We start from the raw sequence: 17449 nt of genomic DNA, 5'->3' as shown, positions 1-17449 counted from the left end.
CCATGGATTTTTACATGCGTGCTTAGCGTAGTCTGTATTGTTTTATGCAAAAATAATTTTTTAATTTTGAATGAAAATTCAAGGTTTTTGTACATTAAACTTTCAAGACTGAGATGCACATATTAAGGTTTTACTTCTTTATTTCGTATATTAATTATCTTTGTGAAGAGGAATTCTATCTATTAATTTTATATAGAATTTTATTTTTGCATAATAAAATTGCAATTATTAATATAATATAAATTGCAAAATTTTTCGTATTGACAAAATATTAACATCTTATTTTAATAAAAAGTATTCAAGCAGCAATAATTATTTCATTTTGATTGAAGATTTGGTGGTTGATTGCATAAATCAAACTTTCAAGATTGAAATGCACATATTAAGATTTTATCGTTTAATATCACATATTGGATTTTTGTCAAGTGGAATTTTACTTAATAACTTCACCTAGAATTTTACATTTGCGTATGACATTTATAAATATTGACATTTTACTTTAATAAAAAGTATTCAGGTTACAACGTATGTATATAAAATTTTTTGAATTTTGACTGAAAATTCAAGGTTTCTATAAATTAAACTTTCGAGATTGAGATGCATATATATTAAGATTTTATTTCTTTATTTCGCGTATTGAATCTTTATCAAGTAGAATTTTACCTATTAATCTTATCTAGAATTTTACCTTCTCATATAACAAAGTATTAATATTTTATTTTAACAAAAACCTTCAAATAGTAATAATAATTATTTAATTTTTATAAAAGATTCAGAGTTTTTTTAAATTAAACTTTTCCGATTGAAAATATTGAAATATTGAAATACACAAATTAAAATTTTATATCTCCTTATTTCACGTATTAATCTTTATCAGATAGAATTATACTAAGTAATTTTTTACTTAGAATTGTATCTTCGCATATAACGAAATATTTAAGACATTAAAATACTAAAATTCTAAATATTTGTTGAAAAAATTAATTATAAATTTAATCGAGATATCTACATGGGATATACGTATCTACATGGGATGTATTCGTGAAAAGCGGAACTTTCTAGATCAAAAATTCCCGGAAGCGCATCCAAATCCAAGTTGAAAATCTGAAATTCTCGGAAGCACGAAATTCGCAACCGTATTACACGACGGAGTCAAATCCGTCACCAGATTGTGTGCGCGGGCGAAGATGTACTTCTCGGCGCCTCGTCTCCATCCGGGGACGACGACAACGTGTCGGAGAGCACGCTTGTGTTGGAAAATGCCGCAATGACGTCGAGTTGTTGCGAATGAAATAAACGCGCAGAGTTTCGTAAACATACAATACAGAGATGAACTCACCGTGCCTGACGCCACCAGCACCGTTACACCCTCTCGTCTCGCTCGCTCCGTTCTGCGTTGTTGCTCGTGCACATACAAATGTCCCTTGAGAAGGTGACTCGCCCCGCCGACCGTTCAGGAGCGTCACGTAAAAGCACGACACAACTACGCGGATTACGAGACGATTGCTTATCAGTTCACGCAGCACTTCTAAAACACGCGAGACACACCGATCGCGTGCCGCCCGCCATGTTGGAATGTTTCGATACTCGATGCTTGAATTCCAACTCGCGGCAACTTCAATCGGTACGTCACGGCAAGCTTCAAGTGGTTACGTCGCGACTTTCCCGCGCAGCGATTCACGCGAGATTCGCAACATATGGCATGCGACGTGTCGAGACTGCTGAGTACTTTCAAAGCGCGAGAACCAGGTAATAATTATTTATCGGATTCTTCAATTATTAATAGGGCTCACTTCAGTGTTCAATAAGTCACTTTCAGTCTCTGACGAGAATCTAATTTTCGTCGTAAACGCGCCAAAAGGAACGGGAGACGCGGCGTGGCGCCGCGCGTCACCCGACTTCTGAAATGTAATAAGTATGCCATGCATTACTGAGAATACTGAGCAACCGCGCTAGTCAAAACAAATTCCTGTATGTCACGGAAATAATAACAACCGTTACCGGCGTCGCGTAGTTCGGTTTCTCTGAAAAACAAACAATCTTTTCAACGTCACGAATGTCGTGTCATTGTGTTTAGTAGAAAAGCAGGTTTGCAATCGTAATCAGATTTTTTAATGTGATTTATTTCTTCCCTTAGTTCCTTTTATTAGATTTAAATGTTATAAACAAATAAATCATATATTAAAGAATCTTACACAGTTTAATAAAATTTAGGCGTAAGAAATCAACCGATCGTAATCGATTCTCTCTACATTTGATTCTGATCAATATCTTATCAATAGCTTAACTTATTATAAACTTACTATAAACACCTAAACTATAGTACTAATAAGGCTCGATAAATTTAAAAAACAGAAAGACAAAGGACTATGACAATCATTATAAAATAAAAATTTTTAAACTATTAAATAAATAAAATATGTCATCTAAAATATAAATTTTAATTTGCCGGTAACAAACAAAACCTTTCAATCCCTAGATTGTCAATGTGAACGAAAACAATAATGGAAATATTACATAGTTAAGAAAAATCAAAGTTCGCTCTCGATTGCATCATTGATAATCAAATTTGCTCAATTTAGAATAAATGTTACAGGAATGTGTAATCAAAAACCATATATTCCTCTTGATTGTATATGTAGGTTATAGACAAACATAACTTGTTTCTTCTATTGTGTGTCAATATAATATAAACGTCATCTATTCTTAGGCATGCGATGAGATAGAAATTATAGTCATTATAGAAATTATAGAAATTATACTTTAAGATGCTCAGACAATTTTTTATTATACCTACTAGTTTCGGGATTTATTTTTCATGGAAAGAAGATTTTACTAAACTATTTAAAAATTTAGTTAGATATAAATTTGAAAATAAATTTTTTTAGACCATCAAAATAATTATGTAGAACGTTCAAACTGATTGCTAGAATGTTAAAACTTTTTGCAGAATTGTTCATTATGTTTGAATGTCTTAATAATTTTGATAGTCTACTAAAATTATTTTCAGATTTGTATCCTAAATGCTCATTTTAGCAAAACTGTCCTTTCTGTGTAGATTAGTGCTATTCCAGGTTTGTAATTCTTGAATTGGCTTGACGTGTGCAGTATTTACACCTATTGCTTTCTGGTAGAAACAACTTAGCAAGCACCAACTAACTGTAACATAACTCTTAGTTATAAATTTCCACTCAACAATATAACATGTAACAGTTATATAATACGTAAAGTTATATTGTTCAGTGGGAAATTATATTCTATTAATGAAACAACTTAGCACAAACACCAACAATTATGTTATTGTTAGTGTTTGTGCTAAGTTGTTTCATTAATAGAAAAGAGGAAAACAAACGTAAATGCTGATCAGTCATTGTTCAAAGTTAGAAATCTTGAATAGTACTATTTTAGGTCGATATTTATAGACGATTCTTATATTAAAAACTGTCTTAATATTATCTTAATAGGCTTTCTACAATAAGTAATTACCTCAAATTTAAGTCTTAAGCCATAAGAAATTGTAGTCGATTATTCTTTTCACATTCGATTGTAAAGGGTCCTCTACATAGAAGTCGTGGAGTCTTAAATCGTAAGAAATCAACCAATCACAATCAAATATAAGGAGAATACTCGATTAAAATTGGTCAATTTTCTACGACTTAAGATTCCACGACCGTTTACGACTTCTATGTAGAGGACCCTTAATTGTTCAATTTCTTACGGCTTAAGACTTAAAGCTTAGGTAGTAAGTTATTATAAAAACCTATTACGTAGTACGTCTTAGAGTTAGAGGCGATTTACAATAAGTTGTAAACACCCCGTTAACAGTTAATTAGAAGCATCACAAATTATTATGCTTCTGATTGGCTGTTGCGAAGCGTTACGACTAGTTACGGTGCATTTACAACTTATTGTAAATCACGCTTTATTAATACGAGGTTTACAAGAGAAATCGTAGCGGTCGTAAGGTCTTAAGTTGTAGAAAATTGACCAATCATAATCGATTATTCTTCCCATATTGAACTGATTAATTTTCTACATACTTAAAACTCTATGATCGCTTTTGTTTTATTAATCCTACGTAACGAAAAAATGTGTGCGGCCAACTCTAAATACTCGGATATCGATAGACGCGTTCGGAGGGGAATGAAGTAGTCAACTTGACGCACTGCGTATCGACGTGTGACGCGGCGCTGACTTCTCGATGTAGTTGGAACACTGGTGTGACGCGGCGCGGCGTGAATAGTCGAATTCGCAACGCGTGGCTCGTGAATATTTCGGAAATACGCCGTTTCCGTCTCTATGGACCAATTCGTAGAACCAATTTGTTCGCTTCAGCCTCACGTCGTCGCTGAGTATCGTTTTCTCGCCTACTCTTCAATATGTCTCAGGTATTTGAAAACATATCTATTGATATTGCGAATTTTTTTGCTTTTTTTCGACCATTTTTGCTTCGATACGCCAACGCCACCCCGTATCATGCCCACGCCTGGAACTTGCCCCGAGACCGGAATTTAATCTCGTAAAAAGGGAGCTCGTGAGAGATAGAGACGATACGAGACGAGCTATGAAATCTGCGCGACATGACGTTGATTATTTTCTGCGAATCGGATGCGCCGTCGAAAGCGTCTCCGTCAACGGTCAATACATTCAATCCACTGTCGTTTGTGACGCGTATTTAATTAGCAAATTTTAATAGAGGAATTCGTTTCGAGAGGAGGAGGGGAGGGGAGGGGGGAGGGGGAAAGAATATCGCGGTGCCGCCTGTTATATCGATCGCGTTTTTATTTTCGTAAATTAAACGAGAGGGCATGACAACGCGCGATTGACAAGAACAAAATGCCGTCATAAAAATTTTCTCGACTCTCCTCTCAATATGAGATATGTTATATGTTTGTGCTTCCGCTCTATTTGCGATTAATTTACATTATTAATCCATATTATTAATTCATATTAATTCAGCTCACGCATGACCAAATTTTAAGCGAAACGCTTTCCCTTCTTGCCCTCTCCCTTGCTGGGTGAGAGACGAGGATATAAAGTGTTCTAGTTTAATAAAATTATTAGCTTAATAATCATACGGAAATACGAAGCTGTATATATTTATGATAAATAGCACGATATACCGGTACGATATTCGCCGCAGACGAAAGTATTTTGCGCGCGGCAGTGGCATTAATTCAATTGCATCAGGACAGCAAATTCCATAATGAAAATATTTCACATTCTGGCTAGAGTAAATACGGGCACGGAACTATGAATTAACCAGGTAACGAAATATAATGTACTATTATTTATACACATTGAGGTCGCGTATGCACTCGTCCGCGAATTATCGTTAAAAGATGGAAAATCGCCAAATTATTCGGCATATCCGTGGAATATCGATAATTAATTGTACCAACAGATATATGTACGCACATTATTTCATCCAATTGACAATATCCGCTTATGCTCTTTCCCATATCAATTTAACTTGCCGTAATTGAAGTCTCGCGTTCAGTTAATTTTTATTGAAAAAAAAAAAAGAACATACGTGCGCGTATCCTGTCGCATGTTCGTCGTTTGTCGAGGTTTTTGGCGCGTATCGGAATTTCATGGAACGAGTTTGACGAAATTGTGGACGAGTCAGCTCAATGGGGAAAATCTAAAACTTGGGACACAAGCATGTCCAACGTGAAAATAGATGTGTCAAGTGCGACATAAATACCTTCACCGCGCGCGAACGGCCAACCGATAACCGCCTATTTTTAGTACTTATTTGCAGGCGTCCCGCGCATAATATCGATATTGCAATTTCTGCCGGCACAAGATACTAATAGCTGTTTTTCTGCGCATCTACATATCGATTCACAAACACATACACGATGCAGAACGTAGTAAAGTATGTAGATAAAAGTGTGAGAAAATTTGTGTTTGCTAATCACATAGTTCGAAGAGAGAAAGAGAGAGAGAGAGAGAGAGAGAGAGAGAGAGAGAGAGAGAGAGACATCTTCTTTTTACATTTTCCTAGAATTGCGAGGAAAGATAATTGAACTAAAAACAGTGCGACGCGTTCTGCAACTGTTCCATCTAAATGCTAAAACAAGTCACTGCCATTACTGCACTTGGTATAGTTCAATTATGAACAATTACGGCAAAATTGCATTCAGTAATTACATGTGTAATATATGAATAACTTGTGTCTTTCCGATTGACCTGAGTGCAACTTGCATCCATAGTTCTCATTTGAATTTCTATTGCAAAGGGAAAGAAATACAAATATCCTCAAAGTAGCATTTAGTTATGATAGCTAGTAATTTTCATAAATTTTCATAACTGTAGAAAGTCTGCATATTAACTAACCAAAGAGTAAAGAAACTTTCACGTAATTCGAGTACGGTACTTTCAAAATTTTCGCAAGAGAATCCAGTATCTGATTATAGTAAGCTTAAATAACAAGATATGCAATTATCATGTACAAATTAAGAGATGGTCGAAAATTTTAAAACACACTCCACAAATATATTTCGAAATTTTGTATCTTCATAACTGTCAAATTCTTATAAATTTAAACATCAAAATATTATCTCCATACTTTCTGTGTTTTCGTATTTTTCAAATTCCACGTAAAAGTTCGAATATCATAATATTATTTCTTTCATTAGAGAAAACATGGACGTTTTAATTAGTTTGTTGAAAAAAAGAATATTGTCGCATTTGATAAAAGCATCTCATTTTCAGCAACGTAAAGTGCTTTCGGCTTTGATTTCATTTTACGATTTTTATATATAACGTGAAATTTTTAGGTAGGACGGTCTTCTAGAAAAAGATTTACTACTTTCTTTAAGTACGCTAATTGCATTTTAACACAGCTCGTCTTTGTCAGATATTATTTTATACTTTCTCGCGACGTTTTTGTATTGTCTCTTGCCGTCCGCATATATTTTCGTTTACAGTTGCGAATCGCCGTGTTATTTTCTTATAAAAGATGTTTCCGTTTAATATCTTTAAAATGAAGTTAATGCAGTATGCTAGCTAAATTATATTGCTACGTGGTTGGGAATTTCGTCTCTCTGGTTAATTTTATCGAAAAATTTTATATAGAAACTTTGATAAAAAAAAAAAAATTTTTGCATCTAGATAGCCTTGTTGCAACGCGCTGCTTTTAGTCCAATTATCTTTCCATTGTAAAACTTTTGTATACGTTACATTGTGTCCAAGTATATTGATGCCATGCATATCACTGAAATTTTGCGGGAGACCTACCGTTTGTTTTACTACTCCACTCTGATCTTGTTTATGGGCGTCTACTATTATTTCAGTTTACGATCTCTGTTAAAACTGAGAGAGATTAGTATTGCTCTTCTGTAATACGAACTGTTATCAATTAAATATATATTGACTCTATCACTGTTACAAGACGCGTTATATTAACAATGGCAAGAGTAACTAACGTGATCTTTTGTTGGACTATTTGTCGTAAATTGCGACATTAGTTCAAACTAACTTCGACGTAAATTTTAATGGGACTTTTCAATCATATTCAGTTTATAGTTACATGTTTGATAATGACGTCAGTATAACGAACTTCAAAATGGCAGTATACTGCATGGATGATATGAAACGTATATTATAATTTATTCACTAATATTATATATAATAGTTAAATTTTAACGAAATGGGAAACTATTAAAATTAACCATTACATTAACATTAAAATAAAAGTTCCGTTGATCGGACATATATTTGTATATATCCGAACATTTACAACTTTATTTGTTTGTATTATTAATAATCTGAAATCCTATTTAAAATATAATAATATTAATTGTAATATATTAATATTAATTGTAATAATATTAATGGTAATCTTTATATACGATTAAATTATAATATTGCAATAAAAAAGCATTTGAGAGATTAATAATAATAAATTTTGTGTAAGTGTTCTCAACATAAATTCAAAACCAGAATAATTTTTTTTTTTGTTAAAAGAGGCAATCTTTGTGCAATCTAATGTATCGTGGATTTATCTGGCAGTTTTATCTAACTTATTCATTCAGAAGTGATTCGCTAATCTGTTTATTTTTTCACTAGTATTCATTCACTCCGCGCTTTACACGCTCGATAACGCGTAAAACTGATGCGCTACTCTTGTTGCCGAAATTTACGCGGTCCGACAGATATTCTGCGAATATTGGTGACGGTACTTTAAAAAGAACGATCTGCGTAGCCAAATGCAACGTGCCGTTTCATTCTTCAATTGACTTGTGAATCCATCGTTGCACACCCACATACCAAAATACGCGCGGCTTTCTTTTCGAAATGAATATTTCTGTATGTGCCAAAGCACAATAGTCTCTCGCAATAGCCGGCATTTTTCGTAGTAACTCTGAAAGCTTATCCGATTCTGTTTCGGCAATCTGAACACCCATTGCCTACCTTCAATATTGTTGTTGTTCCACCCGTCGCGCTCTTTTTTTTCGAGTTCCATTTGTGCTTGTCACGCACTGTCAAAAACACGTCCGAAATGAAATTTCTATCACGCTCTTTATTCCATCGAGAACATACATCCATTTTAATTTTACCTTCAACCTTTGATTCTTTCCCTTTTTCTTTTTATCTTATTTCACATTTACTTGTTCAGTATTGATAGTTGAAACACGCATAAGAACAGACATTGTTTGATGTCGATGTCGCACATGATTTTTAGAAGAGACAGCGCCAAAATTATGCAATATATTGTATTTATAATCTGTTTTAGATTCAGAATTACGGTGATGTTTAAAAAAAAAATTGTGACATTTATTAATATTTATAATTTCCATAAATAAATTGTTGACTTATCTAACATCTGTCTAACAGAAATAGAAATAATGACCATTGTGTGCGCATTATTTGAAAATGAATACATATTGCCTTCCTAGGATTTATGGCACGTATTCTGCGTGTCATCATATGTAATCTCCTGACAATTTCTCGTTTTTCTCTAGAACGAACATCACGATCGATATAACGTCTGCGATAATACGCCCCAATGGTCGCACTGTATACGAATTCGTCTCGACGACAATGTAGGACATTAAACCTTATCCGCTTCACATTTCACTTCAGGTCAACGGTTTGATCTATACTTAATGATAACATTTTTGAAAAGACATTTTTGGGAAGCCTGGTTTATAGTAATTCATTTCTTTATAAAAGCTCATACTCATTTGTATTCGAAAATACAAGTAAATCATTTAACAATACATCGCTACAATTTTGTGCGAGATACGAAAAAATCAATTAAAAAAATAGAAAAAAATTAAAGTGCAATTTCTGTCATGATAAACATATAAAACAATATTGTGTCTCGCGCTCATACTCGTTCAATTTCGTTGGCCTTGCCAAGCTGTCGCAACAAAAGGCAATTAACTTTGTTACTTCGCTCCTCGTTGAAAGCTGCGCTTTCTCAATTTTCCCCTCACGGAGATTTCCGTTTTAGCCGTTTGGGATGGCGTCACTATTAAACTTACTTTTCTTCTACCCGAGAACGGACTAGAACCTGTCGGTGAGAGGCGGATATTGGAATCGCAATATTTTCATTCGTAAAAGTTTGAAAGCGAATATATACCTTCACATAGAGAAAAGTCGTTCGTCCATGAGGCGGCATGTTCTGAAAATGACGTGACGTGGCAAACAAACTTCGAATTTTCGGATTAGCAAGATCGTTACCGCTAATATTCCACAAAATTTCGCATGCATTCGCATACAGGGTTCATTCGTATTTGAAACTACACATGTACGTGCATGTCGCAATGTGTGACGAGGCTTTATACGCGTGGAGTTGTTATCAGTCGTGCCCATCTCTTTTTTTTTATGCGTGACACAAATGGCTAGCAACACACGCAGCCATAAAACATTTTTAGTGCGCCAATGAAAATCTGTATTCGAAGTAAAAAATTTTCGCGTTGTTCTGCATCACAATAATATTTCGATTTCGCAATAAATCATGATTTAGGGTAACTTTGTTTTGCTTCTCGATTCTTTTTTTTTTTTTAGAAAATACCACAGCCGTGAAGTCGCCAAGAGATCTATAAAAGATTTCTCGTTTTGAAAATCAGGAAAAAGAAAAAGCTCTTGTGCGAACGACACATAGCGGTCGTAAATTACGGTTTATGAGCTACGCTTCGACGTTCCTCTTTTGTTTTTGATTAACATTTTAAATGCGCAACGCGCACATAGCCGCACAAATTGCCATCAGAAAGGATCAACCGGGAAATCTGCCAAGCAGGCCAGGTCGATAAAGTTCGGCATAAAGACCGCGCATTTCCGGGGCACGTAAATTCGGTTCGGAGAGTCGTACACTCATTGCTAACATAATTGTATCGCGTCGCATGTCGTACGTATGTATGTCGTGTGTACGTTTACCCGAACACAATATTTGCGTTCTGTCGGTCTTTGAGAGAGAGCTGTACAATGGTCCTCATTCAAAGCATCGACCGCATGACGTCGTGCCTGAAACGCGAATAAACCTCGCGATGCAGCTTCCAGAATTAATTCGTCTCTTGCCATAATGACTGTCGAGCGTGTTGCGCATTATTCATCAGGACCTCCGACTCGATCTAAAATTATTTTAGTCCGTTTACTGGAGTAAAGCAAGCTCTGTTTTGAAAAGATTAGAACTTTTAGATTTTCTCTCTCTCTCTTTCTTGTACAGATTAAAATTTCTTGATAGATTTTTTTTGTTGATCGATTGTATCATTATTAAAAACATTGATGACAATTTAAAATTAAGATTTCTTAATGTGAAATTATAATCAATTTTATTTATAATAATAACGAACATGATCAATAAATAATGCAATTTTTCAATTTTTTATACTACGTGTCTTTAGCCCTAAGTACTTAAATTTATCTTAGTTCTTCTTTACTTTGAAACTTATCCTATTAATCCTCTTGAGAGCCAAAAAGCAATTACTTTTATACCCACTAAACTATGTACTTTCTCTCGAATGTGAGATCTTAACAAGGAGCTTTAATTGAAATCATTTGTCATTTATATGTAATTATATTTATTTATTCTTTGATAAAATATTCTTTCTATATTCAAAAACAACATAATAAAAGAAATAAATTGCATTTTTAACGTCTTGTCGCGTTTTGAAAGTTGGTCAAATAAAAATAGATTAATTAGCTGGAATTTATTAAATAATTAGCCCATAATTGTAAATTAATTAATCGCGTTAAATAATTATTTTTTCTGGCACTTGAAAAAATAAACTTCAGAAGGCATCATTCTTTGGCATTATTAAAAATAAATTCACGTTCGTTTGACGTCAGCGTATTCGATGAAATTCTCCGCTGCTTGTTTTGCGTAGTGTCATTTTACATCGCATTAATGGGAAAATAACAGAGGAGGGTAATGAAGAGAACGCCGGCGCAGATTTTCTTGCGATCGTTTTTCTCCAGCACCTTAATGGAGGACGCCGGGCGCGCGAGCACGAGATTATTTGCGAAACAGCTCCGGAGAGCAGGAATCTCGTTATGACGTTTCTCGAGTAACACTTTGTTACTTTTATACAGTAGGTCTCGGTCACGTATTTTCATTCGTCTTTTATTTAATTATTCTCACCCTTTTCCTCATTTTCTTTCATCCGGCTCTCTTTTGACGATGCGAATCTGATCTTTCTCTTTCCATCTGATCCCTCTCTTTCTCTCTCTCTCTCTCTCTCGTCAGATGTTTATAAGCCATTATTATGCCAAGCGATTTACAAAGCCGTCATTTATACTAGGTGTGTAAAAACAAAAAGTTTTAAATGTTGTCCCGTGTTGATTAGCAAAATTAATGTTTTCGTGCTTATAATACAAAGATGTAACACGATACAGTATTGATCTGTTCATACTTTTGCAGCTATAGATATAATACGAGAATTGCCGGAATATATAAAAGAATTTTTACTCGATCAAGAACAAATCACAGCATTTTGCACAGGGAGAAAATTATCTGACAATGCCCGATAACTTTTTCCATCGAGATTTATTCCCTGTTAAACGGATTCATGGGACGACAGGAGCGAAACGCGAGCTTTCTCCGCACGGATTTTGTGCCCTTATCATGTCACGCCTCGTTACTATCTAGCAAAAGTGGATGAGCCATAATCTCGTGCTGCAAGAAAACGGGGCTTGTGCCGTTTCGTTGCAGTCTCTTTGACATTGCAGGTGTCATCGCGAACGAAGATAATACTAGGATATGCTCCATCTCCGCGGAAACTTGCTTATTTCTCCTCTCGCATTTCCAATGAGATTTACAGTGCTTGGCCTTGAATGTGCCGAGACAGCATTATTTCTGACGTAAATTCGGATTATCTATTTAACAAGGAATATTTAACAGAAAATTTGAAGACAATAAACGAGAGAAGATTATACGTTACGAATTTTAAAATCAAACATTTTAATGGCTCTTTTACGAATCCTTTATGAATGTTAATGAAATCTTATTACAAAATTGTTATTAGAATTGAATTTATAATTATTTATTATAATTTATTATATAATTAAATATTTATTACAATTGATTATAATTTTATTATATTTTATTAAAGAATTTATTGTAAGTATAAGTTTCTAAAAAAGATTTTTTTATTTTACATTCTCACATCAGACATTCTTTGTTATTCTCATATACATTATGCTTTACTTTATTACGTTACATAGGAAATTCTTGACTTATGGGAATAATAAACTATCCGATTGTGAACAGAAAGACAGAATCCTTACACACATTAAAAATTCTTAATATTTGTACTGAAATAACAATAATTTCTTGTCTCTCTCTATATTTATTTTCTCTGTACATATTAATTTTATTAAATATCTTGTTAGAAAATAAGAAAACGTAATATTGAACAGCAAAAGCAGAAATAAGAGAAATGATAATAAAAGAGAAGAGATTGAGAATTATTAAGAATTTATAAAGTATAACATATTATATAGATTATATAATAAAAGTTATTATTTAATGACAAAAAATACTAAAATGGCTTCAGCCATTTCCTACAGCATCCTAGTTTCTTGGATGCTGAATCAGCTTTCCAAATTGTTCATCACGTCACATATCGAAGTTATAATATGCTAAAGTATTTAAAAAAGTATTTAGTCCTTTCCTTTAACTGCCAATTTCTCAAAATTGTGACATAATGGAGCAATTTGAAAACTGAATTTGTATTCAGCGTTTAAAAAAACTGTGAAATTATTTGTCTCGATTTCGTGTTTAAAAAAAATTATTTTTTGTAGAATATAATGTAATCAATAAATAATAGAAGTTTCTATATTATAAGTTTTAAAAGCTTAAAGGTCAGAAAAGATTTCTTCAATTGGTCGCAGTTATTGCGAATGTTCACCAAAAGAGAAAATATTTCAAAATGATAAAAAGATATCTAAAACGATATCTAGCAGAAAGTCTCGTAGGTCGAGTTAAAAGGGAATCGTCGTTTACAGCTCTCATCGTTTGATGTTGCAGGTGTCATCACAGGCGGGGTGAGACATCGTCTGAGCGGCGGTTCCGCGTCCGCCCTGAGCTACGGAGGCGAAAAGTACGGCAGAAGCGGAAGGTCCAGCGATGGTAGGACCGGCGGCGGTAGGGAGAAAGAGGATGACACCAAGAGTGCAGAGAACGTATCCAGAGGGGTTTTACCCTCGAGGCAGAGCCTCTTGGACCTCGTCAGCGGTAAATTCATGGGCCGACACACACCCACTCACCACTATTACTATCAGCAGCAGCAGCAGGTTGGTTACCGCCCGCGATCGCGCGATAAAATATTCGTTTCACTGCCACACTCGGTGAGGAAACTCTCGAGTAGGACATTTTACGAGTGAACTCGCCGAAATTGAGCACTTCGATAGTCGTCAAATATTTCCTCGAATCTGATTTTGAGTGGATTTTCTATTTAAATCCATATATATATATGTGTGTATATATATGTATATATATTAGGTGTTGGAATTAATTCGTAGCGTTTTACAAGTGATGGGAAGTACTTTCATTAATGTATTTTTTAATGCTCATGTGAAATAAATAACATTCTTTCATTAAAAAACGCTACGAATTAATTCCAACACCTAATATATATATATAGAGAGAGAGAGAGAGAGAGAGAGAGAAAATTGTTAGAATCAGCAAATTTTTCTTAATTATAGAACCTTTTTCTTAAAGATTTCTAATAATTCTCATAAAGTTATTAGATGTAATTTAATTTTTCTAATAAATAAATTCTATAATCACAATGCAAATATATTAAGTTATTTCTTGGAAGAAAGAAATCTCTTAAAAATAAATGATGATTGCGAATAAATTTACATTGTTATGTACTCAACATTGCGGAAAAAATATCAAAAATGAAAACGAATAAAGGACGGTGAAAAAATAAGAAAATAGAGGAAAAATCTCTAGCTAGACTTTAATTAGCTAAATGTTTCAATAAGAGATTACAGAGATAAAAAAAATAATCGGTATTATATTTAATTTCGTAAAAAGCGTCGTGTGTGTGTGTGTGTGTGTGTGTGTGTGTGTGTGTGTGTGTGTGCGTGTGTGTGTGTATGTGTGTGGTGTGTGTGTGTGTGTGTGTGTGTGTGTGTGTGTGTGTGTGTGTGTGTGTGCATGTGCATGTATCTCTGAGTTTGTCAGGACAAGCGAGTTTAATATTAAACTATTCAACGTGAAAAAAATTTTTTTTAACAATCCTGCGAGTAGATAACAACGTTCGCAACATCCGGCGAACGTTCATTTCATTATGCGTTACAACCGCATACGAGCCATACCTTCATGGTTCAAACATTGCACGAATAAACCAATGTGGAAAATACGAGGATCTCCGAGAGATGAAAAATAATCAGAACGGTTATATCGAACAGAACAGTTAACAATTAAGTAAAATACGATGAATATATTAAACAACAGATATAGACCATGGTCGTGCGAGAAATGTCGAATTTCACTAAAATTAATTTCAGAAAAATTAATTATATTGATGACCAATTTTTCCCAGTAAATAAAGTTCCCAGTAAAACTGATGGTCATTTGTGATGTTTCGTATATTTTTCACGGCATATTTGTACTGCTCATTTATAAATGTGGTATTACTAAATATTGAATATGCATTTATATTGTATGTTTGTGCAAAACTCTATAGTCATTGCATTTTTGCATATAAAATAATTGCATATAAAGTACGCGGAAAGAACGATTTTGCTGCAATGGCAAACTATACTAAATTTTAATAAATCATTTGTTTGAATTGTATCAACTAAATATTTACTAAGTAAAGATATATTCATGTGATATAAAAATTAATAATTTGTTTTAACAATTATTTTTATTTTTATTTTTATAAATAAATATTTATTAAAATTTAGTACATTTCTTTCTCAGTGTAAGGTATCTAAAAATGTGATATAGATACAGATCTAAAAATAATTTCGTTAAATTATCAAAATAATTACGTAGTAATTTCAAGCATGATGAGTAATACTACGAAGTTTTGATTCAAGTTTCTGGTTTGACTATCCTACTATATAATTATTTTGATTATATAACAAACAATTTTTTTTTAATTTATAGCTAAAATTTTAAACCAGTATTCATAGACGATTCTTATATTTAAGTTTATCTTCAGTACAGTCTTAAGACGTTACGAACCAATCAGAGAACTCTATTAGCATCTTAAGACAGTATTTAAGGCGAGCTTTAAATAAGGAACTTGAATATCAGTCTTAGGATACTTCAAAACCATTCTTTTCGTGTAATGTAGTGTCATGACTTTTCATCCTAATTGGTGTAGGTGTATTCTGTGTCGCAGCGATACTTCAGCTCGTCACGGGATTCACTTCAGGGAGGATACGTGAATCGGGGGGCGAGCGAGCTCGATCTGAGTCGCAAGCCGAGAAGAAGGGACCACCTAAGGGGCAGATTCAAGCTGCCATATACAGTTGCGCTCACGTCCTCGCGTGACCAATCGCATCTCCACACACCGGCATCAGTCAATCATCTCAGCAACAGTAGCTGTAACGGCACTGAAACGTGAGTATTTTATTGGCGAGTAATTGCGGATCGATTTCAATTATCATCAGATATCAAGTCTCGTTACTTCGAAAGCTTATTCTTTTTCATACCTTAATATTAAGAAAAACGGGTATTTTCAAGAAAAATTCAATTTGATGCTAATTTTTCTCCTGTAGGAGGTCAAATTCGCGATGAAAGTTCAAGAAAATGAATATAATGAAGAAATCTGCGTAGTGAAGTATCATAAATATTCAAATGACTTCTTGGAGGCTTACCGCGGCGATGTTTCTTACATTTCTAAAGATCGCTTAATTGTGCCAGGGACTTCTTTAAACAGAAATGTCTTCGCGACGGAATTGTCGGAAGCAAAATTGCGGGAAAATTGTTTCATAAACATAGGAAACTTGTTTTTAAAATTTGTTGCAAAACCGCCTGGCGCGTACAAAATTGCACGGGATTTTTTCCCGTGCTGTGAACATTCAATACTTTTACCATCGTAATTTTTCAAATTGATACGCGAATTCTCGTACATGGTACAAACAGTAACGGAAAAAATGGACAGTCGTGTCGCAGAACGCGTCCAGGGACAAAAGTAATTAATCAACGTACGTTGCATTGAATTACTGTCTCAGGAGGTACACGGCGCAACAACAACAACAGCAACGCGGTAGTAGAGGCTATCCCGGGCAACCTGGATCGAGGGGTTTTCGCACGGGTGCGCCAAATTGGTCCTTCATCTTCGATCCTGCGGGACGTCTCTGTTACTATTGGTCGATGGTGGTTTCTCTTGCCTTTCTTTACAACTTCTGGGTGATCATCTATAGGTTTGCCTTCCAGGAGATCAACGGTTAGTCCGCAATGACTTATGACTTCTTTCGAATTTTATAAACGCGCTTTTCATAGGGATCTAGAAATTGAGAACTCGAATAGAAAATACATTAGTTTATTTTCTTGAGAAGCTCGTTATTTGTTAAATTATGGAATCATTTGTAAGAGAATCTAGATTTTATGTAGAATATATAAATGAGATCCGTATTTAATGTATTTTAATAAATATAGGACTTTTAATAATCTAAAATAAGCTGTGACTCGTATAAATAACGTTTCTACAAGCACTTTATCCATGTGAAAACGTTCCAAAGTGAATTACTCGGTAATGATATTTCATATTCCAAAGTTTTGAGAAATTTTATTAAACGAATTAGATTTTTGTTAAAACGATTATAATTTACCTTAACTGAATATCAAAGCGAGCAATAGCTCTATGATTTATAAAATGATATATTTTAACGCGTACATATGAGTTAAATTATAGAAAATAAAGGCATCTCTGAAATATTTTGTACATGCAGACCATTGTAGAAGCTTTTTCCCAATCACGAGTATAAAAAAACGAGTTAAATATAATAGCGATCAATACGAAGGCAT

At 34.0% G+C, this 17449-nt stretch overlaps 1 protein-coding gene across 7 annotated transcripts in view; it reads left to right on the top strand.

The window, feature by feature from the left end:
- LOC105144517 (uncharacterized) overlaps positions 1 to 17449 on the top strand; it is a 187724-nt gene that overhangs the window by 82981 nt on the left and 87294 nt on the right. For 5 of the 7 annotated variants that reach the window (XM_011053469.2, XM_011053464.2, XM_011053467.2 and 2 more), the window contains exons 4-6: positions 13484 to 13749; positions 15801 to 16039; positions 16654 to 16868. In XM_011053469.2, the coding sequence (XP_011051771.1) occupies positions 13484 to 13749; positions 15801 to 16039; positions 16654 to 16868 (720 nt within the window). The remainder of the gene's footprint in view (positions 1 to 13483; positions 13750 to 15800; positions 16040 to 16653; positions 16869 to 17449) is intronic. The other 2 variants (XM_011053466.2, XM_011053468.2) reach the window with 2 other exon arrangements.

Source organism: Acromyrmex echinatior, chromosome 8, assembly GCF_024713525.1.
Source record: "Acromyrmex echinatior isolate Ae372 chromosome 8, ASM2471352v2, whole genome shotgun sequence".
NCBI classification, from domain to species: domain Eukaryota; kingdom Metazoa; phylum Arthropoda; class Insecta; order Hymenoptera; family Formicidae; genus Acromyrmex; species Acromyrmex echinatior.
The sequence above is the reverse complement of the archived record's forward strand: the minus strand, read 5'-3'. Positions and strand labels throughout refer to the sequence as shown.